Here is a 21,613-nt window from a genome sequence, read left to right as displayed (position 1 = left end):
ATGGAGGCGAGCGGCGTGCCGGTGCAGCAGCTGGCGGCCTGGGGCGCGTCGGGGGCCATGGTGTTCGGCGGCGTGGTGCCCTACATCCCGCAGTATCGGCAGATCCGCCGCACGCAGAACGCCGACGGCTTCTCCACCTACGTCTGCTTGGTGCTGCTAGTGGCCAACATCCTGCGCATTCTCTTCTGGTGAGTGGCCGCCGCCCGGGGCCGCGCTGCCAGCCGTGGGGCCGTGGGCTGGGATACCCGAGGGCATTTGCAGCTTGCTGGCGTTTTCCTCCTGCCCGAGAGCAGAACGCTGGATGGCACCGCTGGGTGAATCCGCAGCAGTAAATGCTTCGAGCCCTGCCAGCTCTGGCTGCCGGTGCCCTGCTGTGCCGGGAGGCCACTTTTGAACCTGTCGGTAAAGAAGAGAGGTTCACTCTGACCGGTCTGTTTGCTTGCTGACTCTGCGTGCATTGCCCTGACCTGCCAGGGCTGCCAGGGCTGGGGCATCTGCCACTTCTTTGGGCGGCCTGGCCCGGGCTCTCCCCACACTCCCTGTGGATGCCTGCCTTCTTTCCAGTCTAAATCTCCCTCTTTTAGTTCAAACCATTACCCCTTGCCCTGGTGCACTTCCCTGGGATGCCAGCTGCTTCCTGGGAAGTCTGAGCTCTGTAGGTGGTTCTAGAGCTCCGTGCACAGCTACAGATGCCAGTGCCGTGGATAAGCAGGCAGAAGGTGGGCAGCCCTCCAGAGTACATTGTTTCTGTTCTCAGCAGCACTGTCAACATTTTAAATCAAATCTGTGTCCATGCTTAGGTCCTATGCTGCTGGACAAAGGAAATGTTACTGGGGAGTGGGCGAATTTTATTCACTTCTGTTCCTGATGGCTTCTTACAGCACCAGAGAGGCAGGCAGGGAAAACCCTGCAATTAAGAGCAGTTACTCTGAGAGCATTTTAATGACAAAAGGCTACCTCAAGTGCCACAAAGAGCCGGTCCTTGATGGGCTACATCCTGATTTGGTTTCCGTTTTGTTTTCAAAGCTCACTCTTTCAATAGGAGGAGATTCTGAGAGGAGGAGCAGAAGGGAAGTGGTGGAGCTGGCAGGGGTGGAGGAGGGCTGGAAGTTGGAGAGCTGGAAAGGGACTCCAGGAAGGTGAAGGGGGCAGAGGCTCCGCAGCCAGGGGAGCTGCTGGCAGGGCTTGGGGCACAAGGATTAGTGCAGCTGGGAGAGGAGGTGAGGCCGTGGGGAGCTGAGAGACCTTCAGCTGGAGTCGATTTATCAATGTTTGTGGTGAGAGATGAGCACAAACCAGCAACATTTCAGTGTGTGTGTGAGAGATGAGCACAGACCAGCAACATTTCAGTGTGTGTGAGATGAGCACAAACCAGCAACATTTCAGTGTGTGAGATGAGCACAAACCAGCAACATTTCAGTGTGTGAGATGAGCACAAACCAGCAACATTTCAGTGTGTGAGATGAGCACAAACCAGCAACATTTCACTGTGTGTGTGTGAGATGAGCACAAACCAGCAACATTTCAGTGTGTGTGTGTGAGATGAGCACAAACCAGCAACATTTCAGTGTGTGTGTGTGAGATGAGCACAAACCAGCAACATTTCAGTGTGTGTGTGAGAGATGAGCACAAACCAGCAACATTTCAGTGTGTGTGTGTGAGATGAGCACAAACCAGCAACATTTCAGTGTGTGTGTGTGAGATGAGCACAAACCAGCAACATTTCAGTGTGTGTGTGTGAGATGAGCACAAACCAGCAACATTTCAGTGTGTGTGTGTGAGATGAGCACAAACCAGCAACATTTCAGTGTGTGTGTGTGAGATGAGCACAAACCAGCAACATTTCAGTGTGTGTGTGTGAGATGAGCACAAACCAGCAACATTTCAGTGTGTGTGTGTGAGATGAGCACAAACCAGCAACATTTCAGTGTGTGTGTGTGAGATGAGCACAAACCAGCAACATTTCAGTGTGTGTGTGTGAGATGAGCACAAACCAGCAACATTTCAGTGTGTGTGTGTGAGATGAGCACAAACCAGCAACATTTCAGTGTGTGTGTGTGAGATGAGCACAAACCAGCAACATTTCAGTGTGTGTGTGTGAGATGAGCACAAACCAGCAACATTTCAGTGTGTGTGTGTGAGATGAGCACAAACCAGCAACATTTCAGTGTGTGTGTGTGAGATGAGCACAAACCAGCAACATTTCAGTGTGTGTGTGTGAGATGAGCACAAACCAGCAACATTTCAGTGTGTGTGTGTGAGATGAGCACAAACCAGCAACATTTCAGTGTGTGTGTGTGAGATGAGCACAAACCAGCAACATTTCAGTGTGTGAGATGAGCACAAACCAGCAACATTTCAGTGTGTGTGTGTGAGATGAGCACAAACCAGCAACATTTCAGTGTGTGAGATGAGCACAAACCAGCAACATTTCAGTGTGTGTGTGTGAGATGAGCACAAACCAGCAACATTTCAGTGTGTGTGTGTGAGATGAGCACAAACCAGCAACATTTCAGTGTGTGTGTGAGAGATGAGCACAAACCAGCAACATTTCAGTGTGTGTGTGAGAGATGAGCACAAACCAGCAACATTTCAGTGTGTGTGTGAGAGATGAGCACAAACCAGCAACATTTCAGTGTGTGTGTGAGAGATGAGCACAAACCAGCAACATTTCAGTGTGTGTGTGAGAGATGAGCACAAACCAGCAACATTTCAGTGTGTGTGTGAGAGATGAGCACAAACCAGCAACATTTCAGTGTGTGTGTGAGAGATGAGCACAAACCAGCAACATTTCAGTGTGTGTGTGAGAGATGAGCACAAACCAGCAACATTTCAGTGTGTGTGTGAGAGATGAGCACAAACCAGCAACATTTCAGTGTGTGTGTGAGAGATGAGCACAAACCAGCAACATTTCAGTGTGTGTGTGAGAGATGAGCACAAACCAGCAACATTTCAGTGTGTGTGTGAGAGATGAGCACAAACCAGCAACATTTCAGTGTGTGTGTGAGAGATGAGCACAAACCAGCAACATTTCAGTGTGTGTGTGAGAGATGAGCACAAACCAGCAACATTTCAGTGTGTGTGTGAGAGATGAGCACAAACCAGCAACATTTCAGTGTGTGTGAGAGATGAGCACAAACCAGCAACATTTCAGTGTGTGTGTGAGAGATGAGCACAAACCAGCAACATTTCAGTGTGTGTGTGAGAGATGAGCACAAACCAGCAACATTTCAGTGTGTGTGTGAGAGATGAGCACAAACCAGCAACATTTCAGTGTGTGTGTGAGAGATGAGCACAAACCAGCAACATTTCAGTGTGTGTGTGAGAGATGAGCACAAACCAGCAACATTTCAGTGTGTGTGAGATGAGCACAAACCAGCAACATTTCAGTGTGTGTGTGAGAGATGAGCACAAACCAGCAACATTTCAGTGTGTGTGTGAGAGATGAGCACAAGCCAGCAACATTTCAGTGTGTGAGAGATGAGCACAAACCAGCAACATTTCAGTGTGTGTGTGAGAGATGAGCGCAAACCAGCAACATTTCAGTGTGTGTGTGAGAGATGAGCGCAAACCAGCAACATTTCAGTGTGTGTGTGAGAGATGAGCGCAAGCCAGCAACATTTCAGTGTGTGAGAGATGAGCGCAAGCCAGCAACATTTCAGTGTGTGTGTGAGAGATGAGCACAAGCCAGCAACATTTCAGTGTGTGTGTGAGAGATGAGCACAAACCAGCAACATTTCAGTGTGTGTGAGATGAGCACAAGCCAGCAACATTTCAGTGTGTGTGTGAGAGATGAGCAAAAACCAGCAACATTTCAGTGTGTGTGAGATGAGCACAAACCAGCAACATTTCAGTGTGTGTGTGAGAGATGAGCACAAACCAGCAACATTTCAGTGTGTGAGAGATGAGCACAAACCAGCAACATTTCAGTGTGTGAGAGATGAGCACAAACCAGCAACATTTCAGTGTGTGTGTGAGATGAGCGCAAACCAGCAACATTTCAGTGTGTGAGATGAGCGCAAACCAGCAACATTTCAGTGTGTGTGTGAGATGAGCACAGACCAGCAACATTTCAGTGTGTGTGTGAGATGAGCACAGACCAGCAACATTTCAGTGTGTGTGAGATGAGCGCAAACCAGCAACATTTCAGTGTGTGTGTGTGAGATGAGCGCAAACCAGCAACATTTCAGTGTGTGTGTGTGAGATGAGCACAAACCAGCAACATTTCAGTGTGTGTGTGAGAGATGAGCACAAACCAGCAACATTTCAGTGTGTGTGTGTGAGATGAGCACAAACCAGCAACGTTTCAGTGTGTGTGAGAGATGTGCAGAGCAGCAGGCACTGGGAGTGAGGAGGTGCTGTCCTCTGTGGCAGTGCTCCAGGCTCTGCCACACTCCAGCAGAGAGAGGTTGCAGCTATGTTGGCAGGGTCAGGGCATTCCCGATTGGATTTGAGCCACTCCCAGCCACATACCAGCTCTGTGTGGGCTCTGTGCTCGTTGGAGCTCAGGGGTGGTTGCACAGGATGACCTCAAGAGCAGCAGAGGTGTGTCTCGAGCACCCCATGCGGGGCAGAGATGTGTCTGGGGCACCCCATGAGGGGCTGAGGTGTTGTAGGTAATACCAAGCCCTCTCTGGGCTCTGCTGAACAAAAAGGCTGAACAAAGAGGATCTGCATAGTGCCAGTTCCATGTTCCCCAAGAGGGTCTTTTGGTTCCTGGTTGTTCTTCATCCACTCCAGTAAGCCATGAGAGTATTTTGGGGGGTGGACAGCATCCCTGGATGCATGGATGGCAGCAGGAAGAAGGAGCAGGAGGCTGTGATGTGTGTGAGGGTGTTTGAAAGGTGCCCACCTGGCAGCTCAGCTCTCCTGTGAGCTGCTTGGTGTCACCCATGGCTGATGTGTGAGCTGGGCCACAGCGCTCAGCACCAGTGCAGCTCTCTGGGTAGTGTTGATGGGAGCAGCTGGCAGGTTTGGGTTATTTTGCTGTTGATGCAGTAAATGACCTGTCCCATGCTTGTGCTGCCCATCAACAGCTTGGCCCTGGCTGGCTGCCAGGATGCCAGGAGGTGAGGTTGCTTCTTCCCTTCAGCAGAGCAGCCCTGACCTTGAGCCATCTCTGCTGAGAGCTCCTCTGACACAGAGCTGCTGCTCTCAGCTGGGTTTAGTTCTCCTTATTTACCCCTGGTTGCTGGGGCTGTGATTTGTGCCAGGTTCATCCCTCCTGAGCAATCTCTGATCCAGAAGCAGTGCTGAAAGCAGCAGCCTGGGAACCCTGCAAGCTGTGCTCAGCAGAAGAGTTGCGCTGCTTCCCAGGCTGTGGCTGAGGCAGGCTCAGGCTGTCTGTATGTGGAGGAGGTTCAGGTTTAGCTCCAAAGGCATTTCTGAAACCTCCTGCTCTGCTAGACCTTGGGCACCTCAGCTCTGGGGGCAGTCTTCTTAGTTTTTCCTTGCTGTGAACTCATTCACTTAATTTTCCCAAGCTGTGAATTAATTTCCTTGCTTTTTCCTAGCTGGGAATTTCTTTATTTCCCACCTGTGAACTGATCCTCTTAATTTCCCTACTTTTGAATTGATTCCTCTTTCTTTCCTAGCTGTGAACTGATTCCTTTAATTTTCCTACTTGTGAATTTTTCCCCTATTTTTCTCAGCTGTGAATCCATTCCTTACTTTCCCTGGCTGTGAACCATTCCCTTGCTTTCCCAGCTGTGGATACCTTTATTCCTGTCAGTGAAGGAGCAGGTTCCAGAGGTTCTGAGAGCTGTACCTGGTTACCCCCCAGGTTTTATGTTTGCTTTTTGAGGTCTGGCCTTGCAGTGGGTGAGGTTAGACCTGTCCTCTCCCCTCCCAGCAGGATTTAATCTGCTCCACGTGCCTGGTGGAGCAGCAGCAGAGGCTGAGCAGTGGCTCCATGACAGCAGCAGCTGAGATCAAGGCTACCAAACCTGTCTGCAGCTCCCTGCTGCCACCCTTCCTCCTTCTCCCAGTCAGGAGGGGCTGAGCCATCTCTGAAGGCAGGGAGGCTCCGTGCAGAGCCTCTCCTCCTTGTCCAGTCCCTGGGTGCACCCAGAGAGCTGCTGGCTGCTGGGGACAGCAGCACCTTCCCCACTGTGTCAGTGAGTTCCCTTCAGAGACAGATGTTTGGCTTTCCCATAGCTGTGCCTGGCCTTGCCCTGCTCCAGCAAGGAGCTGCATGCCAGGACCTGGTGGAGCAGCAGTGGGAGAGGTCTCCAGGAGTGAAGGCTGCAGGTGGCTAGCAGTGGGCATGGCTCCACTCTGCACCCCTGCTTCTGTTCAGGGCAAAGGCAGTGGGAGTTGGGCTTGGCAGCCACGTTCTGACTGTGGAGTCCTTGGCCCTTGGGAGGAGGACTGGGGGAAAAATGTGTTTTGGGAGAGCAGAGAAGCCTGTGCTGAGGGCTGCAGACAATGGGGCTCTGTCTGCCAGGCTGTGAGGCAGGCTTTGTGCTGAGCCTGGCCCTGGTGCCCAGTTAGCTCCATGCCTGCTGCTGATCTGCTGTTGGCAGTCCATGAAACGCCTCAGGGCTGCTTTGGGCTGCCAGGGTGGCTGCTGCTCATGGTGTGTGATGGGCATCAGCTGCTCTCTTGGCCTTTTCCACACCTCACAGGCCATTGCTCAACTTCTGACCTGCTCAGCCTGGAGCAGGTTGGTGCTGTGGAAAAGGAGGGGCAGGCAGTGCCAGCCTCCGTGGCTCTGGCATTCTGGTGCCCACAGAGGTGTCTGGCATGCTCCAAAACACCTGCCAGCAATTTTGCTGCCCTCTGCATTTTCAACAGGACACTTCAGTACCATTCCTCGTAGCTGGCATCTCATGGGACCTGCCAGGACTGGCTCTGGCTTCCTGTTCAACACTGGTGCTTAACATTCCCAAAGGATACCCCAAGCCTTGCTGTGCTTGAGCCTTGAGGTGGTGAATCATCTGCCCAGGCTCTCCTAGGCTGTGTTGAAGCAGCTTGGCCCTGGAACTCACCAGTGACCAAGATGGGCACAGCTGCTTGTTTCTGGCCTGCAGCCTCCCAGCTGAATAGCTTTGCATGGCCATGGTCAGAGACAGGACCAAGGAGGCGGGGGAGAGTTGTGTGCTGGGTTGGGGGTGGAAGGTGCAGAACAACTTCCTTGTGAGTTCTCCCTCTTTCCCCCCTTGCTTTATTTTTGCTTTTTAAACAGATGAATGAAGTCCAGAGAAGAGAAACCTGTCCCTGTGCCATAGAATCACAGAGCCAGAGTGTGGCTTGGGCTGGGTTGGGAGGAACCTTCAAGCTCATCCAGTTCCACCTGCCCTGGAATGGGCAGAGACACCTCCCACTAGCCCAGGCTGCTCCAGGCCCCATCCAGCCTGGCCCTGCTGTTGTGTGATGTAAGAGGAAAGCTCAGGAGCCAGTCCTGGTGTGGAATTCTCCTGCTCTGAGAAGAAGGCTGCTCATACAAGATGACAAAAGCCAAGCTGGCATCCTTGTGGCTCTCACTGGAGGATGCTCAAGCTGGGGTGAACCATATCAGGGGCCCAGGAGTGCAGGAGGGGCAGCATGGTCAGGGTGGGGGTGGTCTGCTTACACCAACAGCACTCAGCTGTTCCTCAGAGACCTCTCAGGAGCAGAGCAAAGCAAACCTTTTGTGCTTGCCCTGGGGTGGGATTCCTGTGTACCACTGGCAGTGGGGACCAGGCCCAGGCTGGAGCAGCAGGAGCAGTGCCAGAGGATCAGGGCAGAGCAGGGGATTACAGCTCTCCTTAATGACTAATTAGTCCTTGCTCTGGCTTGAGCAGTCACTGCTGCTGCCTCCAGCACCCTGAGCCCTGCTGAGATGCTGATGAGACCTGAGCCCTCTCCTCCCCTTCAGCTGCACCTCTGGCAGGAGCACATTTTGTGGTGTGACCTCTGCTGCCCTTGGCTGGAGGGCTCTGAAGAACTTCTGGAGGTGCTGGGAGCTGTTTGGAGCTCCTGAGAACTGCAGAATTTTCAGCTTACCATTCCTGTCTGCTGAGAGTTTTGTTTCACTTCTTTTCCCCAATTTGGAGGTGGCACAGGGTCTGCAGAGGTGGTTCATAGAGACGTAGAATGGGTTGGGTTGGAAGGGACCTTTGAGGATCATCCAGTTCCAACCCCCTGCCATGGGGTCCTGCAGGGGGCTGGAGCTGGGTGATCTTCAGCCTTCCCCTAAAGCAGGTTGCTCAAGGCCTCATCCAAGCTGGCACTGAACAGCTGCAGCTGGTTTGCAGCCAGGCTGTGGTGGTGGCAGTCTCTGGCAGCAGGCAGCAGGTGCCATGCTGGGGTGTGTGCAGTGGGTGTGTGTTTGCTCTGCTGAGGCACCCCTGGCCAGCAGCCCCAGCAGCAGGGAGCAGCTGACCTCACAGTGACCTATGGCTGGCTTCACCAACACAGCTCCCAGCTCTCTGAACTGCTGCCTCTGCACGTCTGCATGCAGGTGCATTGGTGCCTGGGGGTGGCTTCTCCAGACGGCCCCAGCTGGTCTGTGACTCTGAGCAAGGCCCAAGGCCCTTTCCCCCTCCCTTATTCCCTGGGTAGGAGACAAGTGCAGCAGTGGTGACTGCAGCAGCTCAGCAGCACTTGGCCAGTGGTCAGCAGGGGCTGAGCTTTGGTTCCTGGCCACAGGGTGTGCCTGGCTTGTGTCCTTCTCCCTGCATCCCCTCCTGGTGCAGGGAAAACCCTTTCCAGAGTGCTCTCTCTCTGCCTGGCTTTCCATGCACCAGCTCTGTTCCTCCTTCCTCCCTCACAGTGCCTCCCAAGTGTGCTCTCACTAGGCCACCACAGTCCATCAGCAGGAGGGAGAGAGGTCAGGAAGGGGGCATGGAGCTGCTTGTCCTCCACTGGCTGCTGCTGGTGTCTGGGGCAATGCTGTGTAGGCCCTGGGTGCTCCTTTGCTGGTCCTTAGCTGTGTGCTGAGCTCTCAGCAAGCACTGCAGGAAGAGGAGTTCACAGCAGTCTCCTTCTCCTTCTCCTGTGTGCCAGGTTCCAGCCCGTGGGTAGTTGATGCCCTGGGCACCCTGGCAGAGCCTTCTGCACCCCCATCAGTAACCCCTTCAGGCAGGGTGTGCCACAGCCCCACCTCAGCTCTCTGTGGAAGGTGCAGGGGGGTCCAGGAGTCACAGAATCACAGCATCATTCAGGTTGGAACAGGCCCTCAGGTTCACCAAGTCCAACCCAGAATCCTACTCTGCAAGGCTTACCCCTAAACCAGAGCCCCAAGCACCACAGCCAAATCACCTGCAAACACAGCCAGGCTTGGGGACTCCACCACCTCCCTGCCCAGCACATTCCAATCCCTGACCCCTCCTGCTGGGAAAAATTCCCCAGCAAGCATCTCCTGTGGGCCAGCAGAAGTTCCCCTGGGGGAAGGCAGGAGAGGACAAATTCTGTGCGCTAGGTTCCCACATCTTGGGGACCTCCCAGCTCTGGGCCAAACGGGGCACAAACTGGTGGACTGGGCAGTGTCCTGTGCCCCTGGCCTGGCATAGCATGCCAGGGGTTGGCAGGGGGCCTCTGGAGGTGATGGAGTCCAAGCTCCCTGCAGGGCAGGGTTACCTAGAGGAGGTCACTCACATGTCCTGAAGCAGACAGACCACGATGGAGATAGAATCACAGAACTGTCAGGGCTGGAAGGGACCTCAAGGCTCAGCCAGTCCCAACCCCCTGCCATGGGCAGGGACACCTCACACCACAGCAGGTTGCTCACAGCCACATCCAGCCTGGCTGCAAAAACCTCCAGGGATGAGGCTTCCACCACCTCCCTGGGCAACCTCTGCTAGTCTCTCTCATCTTGCTCATGTTGTAAGTCTTCTTCCTAACATCCAATCTGAATCTCCCCATTTCGAGTTCTGCTCCATTCCCCCTGCTCCTATCCCCACCTGACACCCTCAAAAGTCCCTTCCCAGCTTTCTTGGAGCCCCCTTCAGATCCTGGAAGGCCACAAGAAGGTCTCCTTGGAGCCTTCTCTTCACCCCTGCTGGGTTTCCCCCTGCAGGTGCCCCAGGGCTGGGGGTGGCCCCTCAGGCTGCCTGCTGCCTGGGAGGTGCTGCAGCTCTGCCCTCTCTTGCAGGTGTGCCAGACACTTCCAGCCCCACCCTGTGGTGGCAGAGCATCATCCTGTGCCCTCTGTTGCAGGTTTGGCAGGCACTTCGAGGCGCCCCTGCTGTGGCAGAGCATCATCATGATCATCACCATGCTGCTGATGCTGAAGCTGTGCACCGAGGTGCGGATGGCCAACGAGCTCAGTGCCAGGCGCCGCTGCTTCACAGGTCAGTGCCAGGCCCTGGGCAGGGCTGGCAGCTGCCCAGGGGCACCAGCCCTGCCTCAGCTGCCAGCCATCTGCCTCCTTCCTCCTTCGCTCTGGCTCCTGCTGAGCCTCCCCAGTGAGGAGATCAAGCTGTGGAGCTGTGGGTTCCTTTCAGCCAGCTCTTGGCTGAGCCCTGGGGCAGAGCTCTCCCCAGTCCTTCAGCCACACCCTGAGCATGGAGCCTGCTCCCTGTGGTCTTGTGCCAGGCTGCAGGTCTTGAGGTTCTTGTCCAGCAGAAGAGATTCTGTGCAGCTGTGCCCTGTGTCAGGCTGGGGTGTGCCCATGCCCTGCTGTCACACAGGGCTCTGCTCTGCCTGCTGAGCTGCTGCATGTCAGGACAGGAGATGCTGTGAGCCATAGCTGCAGAGCTGCCTTTTGTCTGCCCTTGCCCGGGCTCTGCTGTGGCCTTGGCTGGCACTTAGGGACCTTTCTCACTCATGCTGGTGAGTAGTTAATCTTTAGGCATTGATAATTGCAGTCAATGGGCTTGGTGTAACCAACCCTTCAAGCTTGGTGCCAAGCCCCTGCCCAGCCCAGAGCTGTCAGGGCTGGGGCTGTCAGCTGAGTGAGCTCTGCCTGCATCCCCTGGGGCTGTCAGCTGAGTGAGCTCTGCCTGCATCCCCTGGGGCTGTCAGCTGAGTGAGCTCTGCCTGGATCCCCTGGAGCTGTCAGCTGAGTGAGTTCCTGTGGCAGAGGAGCTCCCCCCAGCTCCCAGCCAGGAGTTGCTGTGTTCTCAGGGCTGTTAGCCTGGCAGGGTGAGTACCTGGAAAACCACTTCCAGCCAGGTTCAGCAGCAGTTAATGCTCACAAAGCCTTTGGGAGGGGCTTCTCTGCTTTCTGTCTCCACTGCTTTCTGTGCCAGGGGGTTAGGCAGTGGCAGAAAGGTTTCTTTGTTTGCCCTCTCTGAGGGCAGTTCTGCCACTGCACATTTACCCCAGTGCAGCTTTGCCCCAGTGCTCCTGCAGGCTCCGTGCAGGCTCCTGCAGGTGATCTCTGGGCAAAAAGGGAGGCTGTGCAGTTCAGTTTGTAGCCCCCTTCAGACAGCTGTCCCTGACAGACACACAGCTGTCCCTTAGCAGCTATGGGAAACTCCTCAAGCCTCCACTGTGTCCTTTACCCCTCCCTGCTGAACCCCAGCCCAGTGTTTAGCTGGAGAGGTTGATCTGACCTGCTTGTGGCCCTGCTTGTTCCCACCCAAAGGCTTGCAGCCTCCCCCACGCTCTGGGAGCAGCCACAGTCTCCTTTCTGCCCCTGGCTGGCTGTCAGCAAGCCTAGCTGCAGTGCAGGGCCCAGGGAGCTGTGTGCAGAGCTCCCTTCAGCAGGCAGAGGCAGGGCTTAGCCCCAGTGCTGCACTCACCCTAGCCCTGGTGTTCTGTGCTGGGCTAGGCAAGATGTGCTCACTTGGCTTCCTCACAGCCTGCTGGGGCAAGGGGGAGGCTGGGTGTGGACTCAGCGTTGCTAATGAAGCTTGCAGAGTCCCAGAGCAAGGGGCACAGCAGGACTGATGATGATCACAGCCTGCTGGGGCAGGGAGCAGCTGGGTTTGGAGTTCCTGATGAAGCTTGCAGCGTCCCGGAGCAAGGGACACAGCAAGACTGATGATAGTCACAGGGCTGGAAGTGCAGGGAGTCTTCACTGAAATAAATATGGAAGCATTGCCCCCTTCTTGCCTTTCATCCTATGTTCAACATCTCTGTAATTGCTTCAGTGCAGACTGCAGCCATGGGGATGTGACCATAGCTGCCCTCAGCCATGGGGATGTGACCATAGCTGCCCCTAGTCACTGCCCCGTGCTGTGTTGCTGGCTCAGGACAGAGGCTAGAGGTCCAGTGGTGGTTTCCTCCTTACAGACTCAGGTTTGGCTCCTTTGTGGTGGTGTTGGTTGTATTGTGGCAGTTCTGGGGCATGGCTTGGGGGTGTTCCTATGCTGAAGAGCAAGATGAGAGACACTGGCAGAGGTTGCCCAGGGAGGTGGTGGAAGCCTCATCCCTGGAGGTTTTTGCAGCCAGGCTGGATGTGGCTGTGAGCAACCTGTTGTGGTGTGAGGTGTCCCTGCCATGGCAGGAGGGTTGGAACTGGCTGAGCCTTGAGGACCCTTCCAACCCTGACAGTTCTGTGATTCTATGTGCCTGTGCCATGCCTGGAGCATCAAGGGCAGGCTGGGGCCAGGTGCTCACAGGCACAGCTAAGATCTGGTGAGTGCTGGCAGCAGTGGCAGGCCTGGGCAGTTTGTGTGTTCCTGGGCAGACAAGAACTCTCCTTTTCTTTTCTTCCCCCCAAAAGCCTTCCAGCTCTGCCCTACAGTGCCCAGGACACTGTGAGAGGTGTTGAGTTCCCTGGCTGTGTGCAGTGCACTGCAGAGCCGTGGGCAGTGCTGTTGGCAGTGGGTTGCTTTGGCAGCACAGCCCAGCCCCTGCAGAAGGAGGGCTCTGGTGCTGGCACAGGAAGGTCTTTGCCTCTGGTCACTCCTCCAGCTCTGACTCCCTTCCAGTTCTGGTTGTCCTCACCTGCTGTCCAGCTGGGACCTTCTTGCAGCAGCCTGAGCCTGTGGGGAGCTCTGGGCTGGGCAGCCTGCAGCAGATGTGGTGTCCAGCTGGCAGAGGAGGAACAGAGGGAAAAGTTTCAGCAGGCAGCATGGTTGCACCTGGGGTCTGCTCTCCTTCTGCATAGGCCTGGCCTAAGCTCAGGCTTTGGGCAGCTGTTGCAGAGCAGTACTGGGCACAGGAGGCACCTGGTCCTGGCTGGCACTGTGCTTACAGCTTCCTGTCTGCACACCTGGACCTGGCAGCCAGTGCCCTGTGAGCAAGGCTGCCTTCATCCCTGCCCCAAGGGACTCTGCTGCTGGGCTCTGCAGTGAGACAGCAGTGAGACTGCAGTGGGAGCTGCTGTGAGACTGCAGTGAGACTGCAATGAGAGCTGCTGTGAGACTGAAGTGAGACAGCAGTGAGACTGCAGTGAGAGCTGCTGTGAGACTGAAGTGAGACAACAGTGAGGCTGCAGTGAGAGCTGCTGTGAGACAGCAGTAAGACTGCAGTGAGAGCTGCTGTGAGACTTCAGTGAGACAACAGTGAGACTGCAGAGAGACTGCAGTGAGTACTGCAGTGAGACTGCAGTGAGTGCTGCTGTGAGTGCTGCTCTCCTAACACCCTGACAGAAAGCTTGGAGACTAAACCTGCTGGCATGTCCTGGCTGGGGTGTGGTGTGAGCAGAGCTGGATGGACTGACTGACTGACAGCCCCAGGGATGGACTGACTGAGTGCCAAGTGTGACTGGCAGCCCCACTGCTGGCCTAACCCTGCTGTCTGTCTGTCTCTCCTGCCTTTGGCTGTCTGTCTCTCCTGCCTTTGGCTGTGTTTGTCCTCACCTGTTTCTCTCTGTAGCTGCAGACAGTAAGGATGAAGAGGTGAAAGCAGCCCCCAGGAGGTCCTATCTGGGTATGTACTGTGCACAGCCATGCTGCATGCCCCTCCTCTCGGCTGTCCCTTCCCTGCTTGGCTGCTCTGGGTGTCCCTTGCATGGCTGGGAATGCTGGCATGGCCCTTCCTGGGCAGACTGAACCCTGCTGCATGAGTTCTCATTGGTAATATTTGCTTTGAATTTTCCACTCCTCCTTTTAACTTTTCACCAAGGGAAAGATGCTTGCAGCTCTAGCTCAGAAACCAGGTTTGGGAGGCAGCTGAGTTCAGCTCCTTGTGTGTCCCAGGGCTGTCTGCCTTCCTCCTTCTCCAGGCCAGACAAGCAAAACGTGGCAGGGGGCAGGGGCCAGCAGGGGCCATCTCTTCAGGCTCCTATCTCCCCTCTTCCAGCCCTGACTCTGGAGGAGACTGCAAAGGACAGGAGACTCAGCACTCTGCAGAATGCAGGATGGGAAAGTGCCCACAGCATCTGATGGTCAGGCACAGTGGTGACATTTTCTGCTCCTTCATCAGAGCAGCTTCAGAATGCTGCCTGGGAGGCAGTAATGCTGCAGGTGAGAGCCTCCCCCCTCCAGAGCTGGGTTCTGAGTTCTCTAAGCCAAGAGCCTCTCCCCTTCAGAGCTGGGTTCTGTGCTCTCTAACTTGCTGAAAGAAAAGGAACTGTTCCAGCTGCCAAGAAGCCTTGCAGCACTTTCACCTCCCAGCCTGGACAGGCAGCTCTAGCCCTGTGCTAAAGCTTCATTTGCTTTGAAGTTAGAGGAGGTCTCACCTTGAAGAAGCACTGACTGATCTCCCCTCTCAGATGTAGGAGCCAAGCCAGCCACTTTTGCTGCCTGCTGGCAGTGTTTGCACAGCACCTTTTCCTTTTGTCTTTGCACAGCACCTTTTCCTCGTGTCTTTGCAGAACTGTTCTCTTTGCTAGCCTCTGACCTCTTCTGTTCTGCTGTTTGCTGCCATCCTAGTTTGTAGCCCTCCTCACTGGCTTGTGACACTAACCCCATGGGTGTCACCTCTAAGCCCATGGATGTCACCTCAGGGCAGTCCTGCTTGTGCTCCTGTTGACTTTCAGTGGTGCTCAGCAGTGCTTGGTGTGCAGTGCCAGAGCTGGCAGCAGCTCTGTGTGCCCCTGGTGAGGGCTGAGTGGGTGGTTTGGAAGTGCTTCAGGTAGTTAAAGTTGAACAGAAATAAGTCACTTAGCCTGTGACTTTTCACTCCTGTCACAGTTCTTTCCTTCTTGGTTTTCTGTTACGTATTATTATTTGTTTGCTTGCTTTGGTTTTTGATTCTGTTTGTTGGGGTTTTTGTGTGTTAAAAGCCACTTGCTCAGTAGTTTGATAGCTTCAAACACTGAGGTTTGCAGGAGAAAGCACCATGACCCTCAATCTAGCTGGCCTGAGCCTGAACTATTTGTTTAATGAATGTTACTTGCAGTTGGCTTTTGACTTGCCCAGCAGTGTGAGGTGGATGGAGTGGTCCCTGGGGACCAGGACTCCTCACCCTCCTGGGGTGGGTTGGGTGCTCTGTTGGGTGGTCTCATTCTTACTGGGCACAGACATTTAGGAGTGTTTGTGTACAGTGCACACACAGAAGTGTGTCATAGAATGGCTTGGGTTGGAAGGGACCTTGAGAATCACAGAATGCTAGAAAGGCTTGGGAGGGTCCGTGAAGATCATAGAATCCTAGAATGGGTTGGGAGGGACCTTGAAGGTCATCTGGTTCCAACCCCCGGGTGGTTTAGAGCTGGGAAGCATGGACCTGCACCTCACAGCACAAGTCACACCTCAGTTTGACTCCTTTTGTCTTTTCCCTTTATTTTAGTGGTGTAAAAATGTTCCTCAGTCTGTTTTTAGGCTTCAGAGACCTTCTGTTTCTGGGTGCCCAGCCAGGACTCAGCTGCCGTTCACTGAAGGTGACCACCCATGGCTGCTGTTTTGTGTGGAGCTGTGGGAAGGTGAATCTGACCCTGTGGACTGCAGGTGAACTGCTTAGGTGAACACGGAGGCCAGCCCTGGCACAGGAGCTGAGCCCCTGCGGTGCTCCCGGGGCTGGCTGCTGGCTGTGATCCTGCAAACCACCTCCCAGGGCTGCTGTCCACACTCCGCCTGGGCTGACTGCTGCCTCCCCGGGGGCTAAGGCTCTGGGGGAAGCTGCTGCAGCTTCACTGCCCCGAGCAAAATCGCCCCGGGCACAGGGCTTCCTGAGCCCCTGCAGAGATCAAGGGATTCCTCTTTTTGTGGCACAGGAAGGATGGAGAGCCTGGGCACAGCTGTGTGTCTGAGTGACTGCTGCTGGATTCCCTCTGCTTCCTAAGGCAAACATCTTCTCCTGTCTTGGTGGCTCAAACATCTGCGTTGGTAGCTCCCGAGGCTGAGGGAAGGATTTACTGGGGGTTGGGGTTGGTTTCTTTGTTGTTTCTTGATTGGAGATGTTTGAGAACAAAAGTGGGTGAGTGCCCTGAGCTCCACTAGACTGCAGTTTTCCCAGGTGTTTGTGTTGAGTCCTTCTGCAAGGCTTTGCCCCTGCTGGGAGCTGCTGAGGGTGCAGGGGGAGGTGAGGGAGTGCTTTTTGGTTGTGGTTTGTTTTTCCCAAGCAGATGTTTAAACAGTTTGAAGGCCACCTGTGGTAGATAAGGTCTTCCCTTCCTCTTCTGCAGCTATTTTTAGATCTTCCCCTATGGCTGAGCCTGGGACTTTGCTTTTTGGCTTAAACAAGGAGTTAGCCATAACTCACACCTTCACCTCTTGCCCACTCTTACTCGGGCATCTGCTGGCCTCTGGTGAGTGAAGGGGTGGCAAGGACCCTGGAGGTGATGTTAGGCTTTTGGGGCTACCTCATTTTAAAATTGGTAGTCATGGAAGCACAGGTTGGTGGGGGTAGAAGGGACCTTCAGAGCATCCAGCCCAGCCCCCTGCCAGAGCAGGGTCGCCCAGGGCAGGTCGCACAGGAACACATCCAAAGGCGGTTGGAAGCTCTGCAGAGGAGACTCCACAGCCTCTCTGGGCAGCCTGCTCCAGGGCTCCAGCAGCCTCACACTCCTTAAGCTCAAGTCAGGCCTTGTGGCTCGCAGTTTGTGCCTGTTGCTCCTTCTCCACTGACAAAGAGTCTGGCCCCAGCCTCTTGCCCCTCCCTTGAGCTCTTGCTGAGCATTGAGAAGATTTCCCCTCTCAGGATGCTTTCCTGCAGGCAGTAGAGGTTGGTGTGCAGATCGGCATGAGCCGTGGGGCATCGGCGGAGCCGTGTGGCGCCAGAGGGACCTTGGCGCATCAGGGGAGCCGTGGGGCGCCGGGGAAGCCGTGGGGCACAGGGATACTGCTGGCGAAGCTCCGGGTGGCGGCTGCGGAGATCCCCGGGGAGCAGCGAGCGCTGACAGCGTCCAGCCACAGGAGGGCGCTCGTGGGCCGCCAGCCCTGCGTGCGGGGCCCGGGAGCGGAGCTCGGCGGGGCCTCCGGCGCCGCGGCGTGGGAGCGGTGAATCGGTGGCGATCTGGAGCCGTCCTCCGGGGTCAGAGCAGAGAGCTGCTCCGACATCCCCGGCCGTGGGACAGCTGAGCCTTCACATGCGGCCGCGCTGCAGACGAGGGAGCGGCCAGGCTGCTGCCGGGCAGGGCACAGCCATGGCACAGCTACACCTGGGGTGAGGCAGGGTCTGCTCCAGGCCTGACAGCCAGGCTGCTGCTGCTTGGTGGGGCCTGGCCTAGTGGAGGTGTCCCTGTCCATGGCAGGGGGCAGGAGCTGCATGGTCTGTAGGGTCCCTTCCAACCCAAACCCATCTGTGATACAGTTTCAGAGAATCCCAGGCTGGAGGAAGCTGGTGCAGAGCAGCCTTGTTCAGGAAAGGAGCTCCAGGCTCTCCCAAAGAGTGCAAAGATGAGTTGAAGATCAGCCCAGTGTTGTGGCTTTACATAGCTGTGGTCTGCTCTGAGGGCTTGGAGCTTGGGTTTGGTTTTGGCCCTGAGCTGGAGCTGTGGACACGGGTGACACCATGGGTCACCCATGCTGTCAGCTGCGCAGGGCATGAGCACTGTGGGTTCAGGGCTGCTGGTCCTGTGTGGTGGTGTCAGCAGGGGCAAGACCTGCAGCCTCATGCAGTTTGGTAGCTGCTGCTCTGTAGGGTCACAAAACGAAGCTACACAGAGGGCTCAGGGGCAAACTGTCCTATCTCCAGAGACAGGGAATGTGGACTGGGAGTTCTTCTCTAGCCTCTAACACTAGGAGGAACCACACCAAACCAAAATGGGAGCTCTTCATCAGTTTCAGGTCAAGAGGAACCAAACCAAATGAATTGGGAGCTCTTCATTACACTCCAACATAAGGAGGAACCCAACCAAGCTAATTGGGAGCTCAGATGGCTGCAGGCTGAGGCAGAAGTGGGTGCAGGGCCAGCAGGTGGGTGCAGAGTTGGCAAGGTCAGGGCACAGCATGAGGTGCAGGAGAAGCTGAGCACTGGGTCAGTCATTGCTGGGATGGCAGAGGCCTTGCTTCACTTTCCCTGCAGGAGCTGGCAGGGCTGAAATGCTGCTTCACTATAAATAAGGAGGCTGCTGGGCTCGTGTGTCTCCCCCAGATGAAAGCTGATGCTGTGAGGTCCTCTGTGTCACTTGGCTCCCATCCCACAGCAGCTCCTCCAGCTGCTGCTCGTGTCGGGGCCTGCCTGCTGCTAACCATGGCCCTGCAGTGCTGCCTCTACCTGCTTGGCATTCCTTGGGCCTGACACACAGTCTGCCTGCTGGGGGGGGCCTTCAGCTCAGCTTTCTTCACCCTCAGCCCATGCAAGCTGTCTCCACTCAGGGCATGAAGTTCCCACTGAGCTGCTTCTCTGCCAGCACCTGTGGGATCCTGCAGCACCCATCTCTCATCCATAAAAGGGGGATCTTGTCTCAAGTGCAGCTCACTGGGCAGGTTAGGGAGCTCAGGCTTGGCTGATGAGCTGCAGAACCTCTGTCTGCAGAACCTCTCCCTGCAGCAGTGCTGGTTCAGAGCAGCCCAGGAGCTCCGGGGCTGGCAGCCACCATCAGAGCTGCTGCAGCTGTGCAGGGCCATGTGCTCCTGGCTGGCTTTGTCTGGGCAGGACAAGGAGCTGGTGGGTGTAGGGAGCTGTGCAGGCACTGCCTTCCCCCTGCAGCAGGACACACAGTGTGACTTGGACAGCCTGGGAGGTGTTTGGTGTCAGTCCCCCAATGTGAGTGATGCTTGCCAGGGCATTCAGAGCTTCGTTCTGCTCTGCAGCCTGGGTGGCACAGCCCTGGACAGTGCCTGGTGTCCTCTGGTGGTTCTCTGGGGGCAATTGTGGCTGCAGCTGCTGCAGAGTGCTCTGCAGGGTCACACCCCTGGGTTTTGTTCTGGTCTTACAACTCCTCCTGTGTTGTTTTGCCTTTAGGGGACTGTTCCCTCTCAGCTTTTGCAAGCCTGGTTTGCATTCACTCAGCCTTGGGTCAGGGAATGGAGACTCAGCAGCATCACTGTTTGGAGCTAGAGAACCTCAGTCTTTGGCCTCTGCTGCTGCAGCTGAGGGCCTGGGGTGGTTTCCTCATCTCTGCCATTAGACATGAGGCTTTCAGACAGAAGGTGATCAGAGAATTCTCATCACTGCCAGGACCTCGCAGCAGGCTCAGGGACATTGCTCCTTGGGTGAATGTGCTTGGTGCTGGCAGGTTCTGGTGAGGTGCTGCTTGTGCCACGGTGCTGGACGCAGCTCCAGGGTGCTTCATTGGTACCTGGAGGCCAAAGTCTCCAGGCAAAATCCTTTGGTAGCTTGCAAGCCTTTGTCTGATTGTTTCTCTGTGGAGCACCCCCAGAATGTTTCCCAAAGGCTTTTCCAGGCTTTTGTTGTTGGGTTTGAGTTGGAGTTGTTTTGGGGGTTTGTTTTTTAACCCTTTCCCTTGTGTTCTACCTTCTTCTACCTCCAAAGGCTAACACTGGCTCCCTCATGCTTCCCAAGTCTTAATTCCACCCTGATCAGCTCCCGGGTGCAGCATGGAGAGGCTGCAGGGTGCAGCAGGGAGAGGCTGCAGCAGAGAGAGGCTGCAGTAGGGAGAGGCTGCAGCAGGGACAGCCTCCTGGGTGCAGCCGGGAGAGGCTGCAGCAGGGAGAGGCTGCAGCAGAGAGAGGCTGCAGTAGGGAGAGGCTGCAGCAGGGACAGCCTCCTGGGTGCAGCCGGGAGCTCCTCCATGGTTGTGCCCTGGCTGCTGTGTTGCAGACTTCGACCTGCGCTACTTCTGGCACTGGAGCCAGTTCTCAGACTACGTGCAGTGTGTGCTGAGCTTCTCGGGCCTGGCAGGGTACCTCACCTACCTCTGGCTGGACTCCCCTCTCTTCGTGGAGCTCCTGGGCTTCATGGCTGTCTTCAGCGAGGCCCTGCTGGGGCTGCCGCAGCTCTATCGCAACTACCGCAACAGCTCCACCGAGGGCATGAGGTGAGGCCGCAGGCTGCAGCACCTGCCCCTGCCTTAGGGAGCCTTTGGCTGCTGGGGGAATCCTCTCTGGGAAGCTCAGGGACAGGGTCTGGTGTGGAGCTGTTCAGGGAGCTCAGGGACAGGGTCTGGTGTGGAGCTGTTCAGGGAGCTCAGGGACAGGGTCTGGTGTGGAGCTGTTCAGGGAGCTCGGGGGCAGGGTTTGGTGTGGAGCTGCTCAGGGACAGGGTTTGGTGTGGAGCTGTTCAGGGAGCTCAGGGACAGGGTTTGGTGTGGAGCTGTTCAGGGAGCTCAGGGGCAGGGTCTGGTGTGGAGCTGTTCAGGGAGCTCAGGGGCAGGGTTTGGTGTGGAGCTGTTCAGGGAGCTCAGGGACAGGGTCTGGTGTGGAGCTGTTCAGGGAGCTCAAGGGCAGTGTTTGGTGTGGGGCTGCTCAGGGGCAGGGTTTGGTGTGGGGCTGCTCAGGGGCAGGGTTTGGTGTGGGGCTGCTCACGGACAGGGTTTGGTGTGGGGCTGCTCAGGGGCAGGGTTTGGTGTGGAGCTGCTCAGGGACAGGGTTTGGTGTGGAGCTGCTCAGGGAGCTCAGGGACAGGGTTTGGTGTTGAGCTGCTCAGGGAGCTCATGGACAGGGTTTGCTGTGGAGCTGTTCCTGGAAGTCCTGCCAGCCTTTCAGCTCTGGCTTGGTGCTCTGCTTTGTGTGCCCAGCCACTTAGGTAACTCAGTGCTCTTCCCTTCTGCTCTTCCAGTGTCAAGATGGTGCTGATGTGGACCAGTGGGGACACCTTCAAGACTGTTTACTTCATTCTGAACCAGGCCCCTTTCCAGTTCTCCATCTGTGGGCTCCTGCAGGTTCTTGTGGACGTGGCCATCCTGCTGCAGGTCTACTTGTACAGCTCGTACCCTCAGAAGCCTGTGTCCCACCCCATGCACCCAGCCAGCACCAAGGCCTTGTGAGGCTCCTGGCTGGGCAGGCTGCGGCTCAGGCTGCTGTGGGGTCAGCCAGGGCAGGTCCTGCTCTGCTGTGTGCAGAGAGCAGAGCTGGGAGCAAGGACTGGAGCCTGGCTGCACCTCCAGCTCGGGAGGTGTTGGCACCTCAGAACTGCTTTGTGTGGGGTGGCCACCTTCCTTATCCCTGCATCTACACCCAAAGCCTTAGCACCTACACGTGTGTGCAGTGACTCACAAGGGCTGGGTGACCTCTGGGCTTCGTGCTCCTCAGAAGTGTCACAGCACAGTAAGGGATCTGGAACTCTCCCCCTCTGCACCTTCTGAGGCCTGTCTTGGCAGGAAGGCTGGGGGGCATCTGCTGGCAGCCAGGAGCTGGAGAGAAGCAGCTGCAGGAGCCTTGATCCTCATGGAGGGTGTCTGCTGAGCAGGAAGGTGAGGGTGGGAGGCCCTGCGGAGCTGAGCATCCAGGGATGGGCCAGGCACAGGCAGTGCAGAGCAGCAGGGTGCTCAGGGCGGGCAGGGGAGCTCCTC

At 55.9% G+C, this 21,613-nt stretch overlaps 1 protein-coding gene across 1 annotated transcript; it reads left to right on the top strand.

Annotated features, from left to right (window-relative positions):
* Positions 1-21,088, top strand: SLC66A2 (solute carrier family 66 member 2). Its single transcript, XM_054381945.1, has 5 exons — positions 1-188; positions 10,141-10,274; positions 13,693-13,746; positions 19,924-20,140; positions 20,881-21,088. Exons 1-5 carry the CDS (start codon positions 1-3, stop codon positions 21,086-21,088), a joined length of 801 nt encoding a protein of 266 aa, XP_054237920.1.
* Positions 21,089-21,613: the final 525 nt, after the last annotated feature.

This window comes from Indicator indicator, chromosome 6, assembly GCF_027791375.1.
Source record: "Indicator indicator isolate 239-I01 chromosome 6, UM_Iind_1.1, whole genome shotgun sequence".
Lineage (NCBI taxonomy): Eukaryota > Metazoa > Chordata > Aves > Piciformes > Indicatoridae > Indicator > Indicator indicator.
The sequence above is the reverse complement of the archived record's forward strand: the minus strand, read 5'-3'. Positions and strand labels throughout refer to the sequence as shown.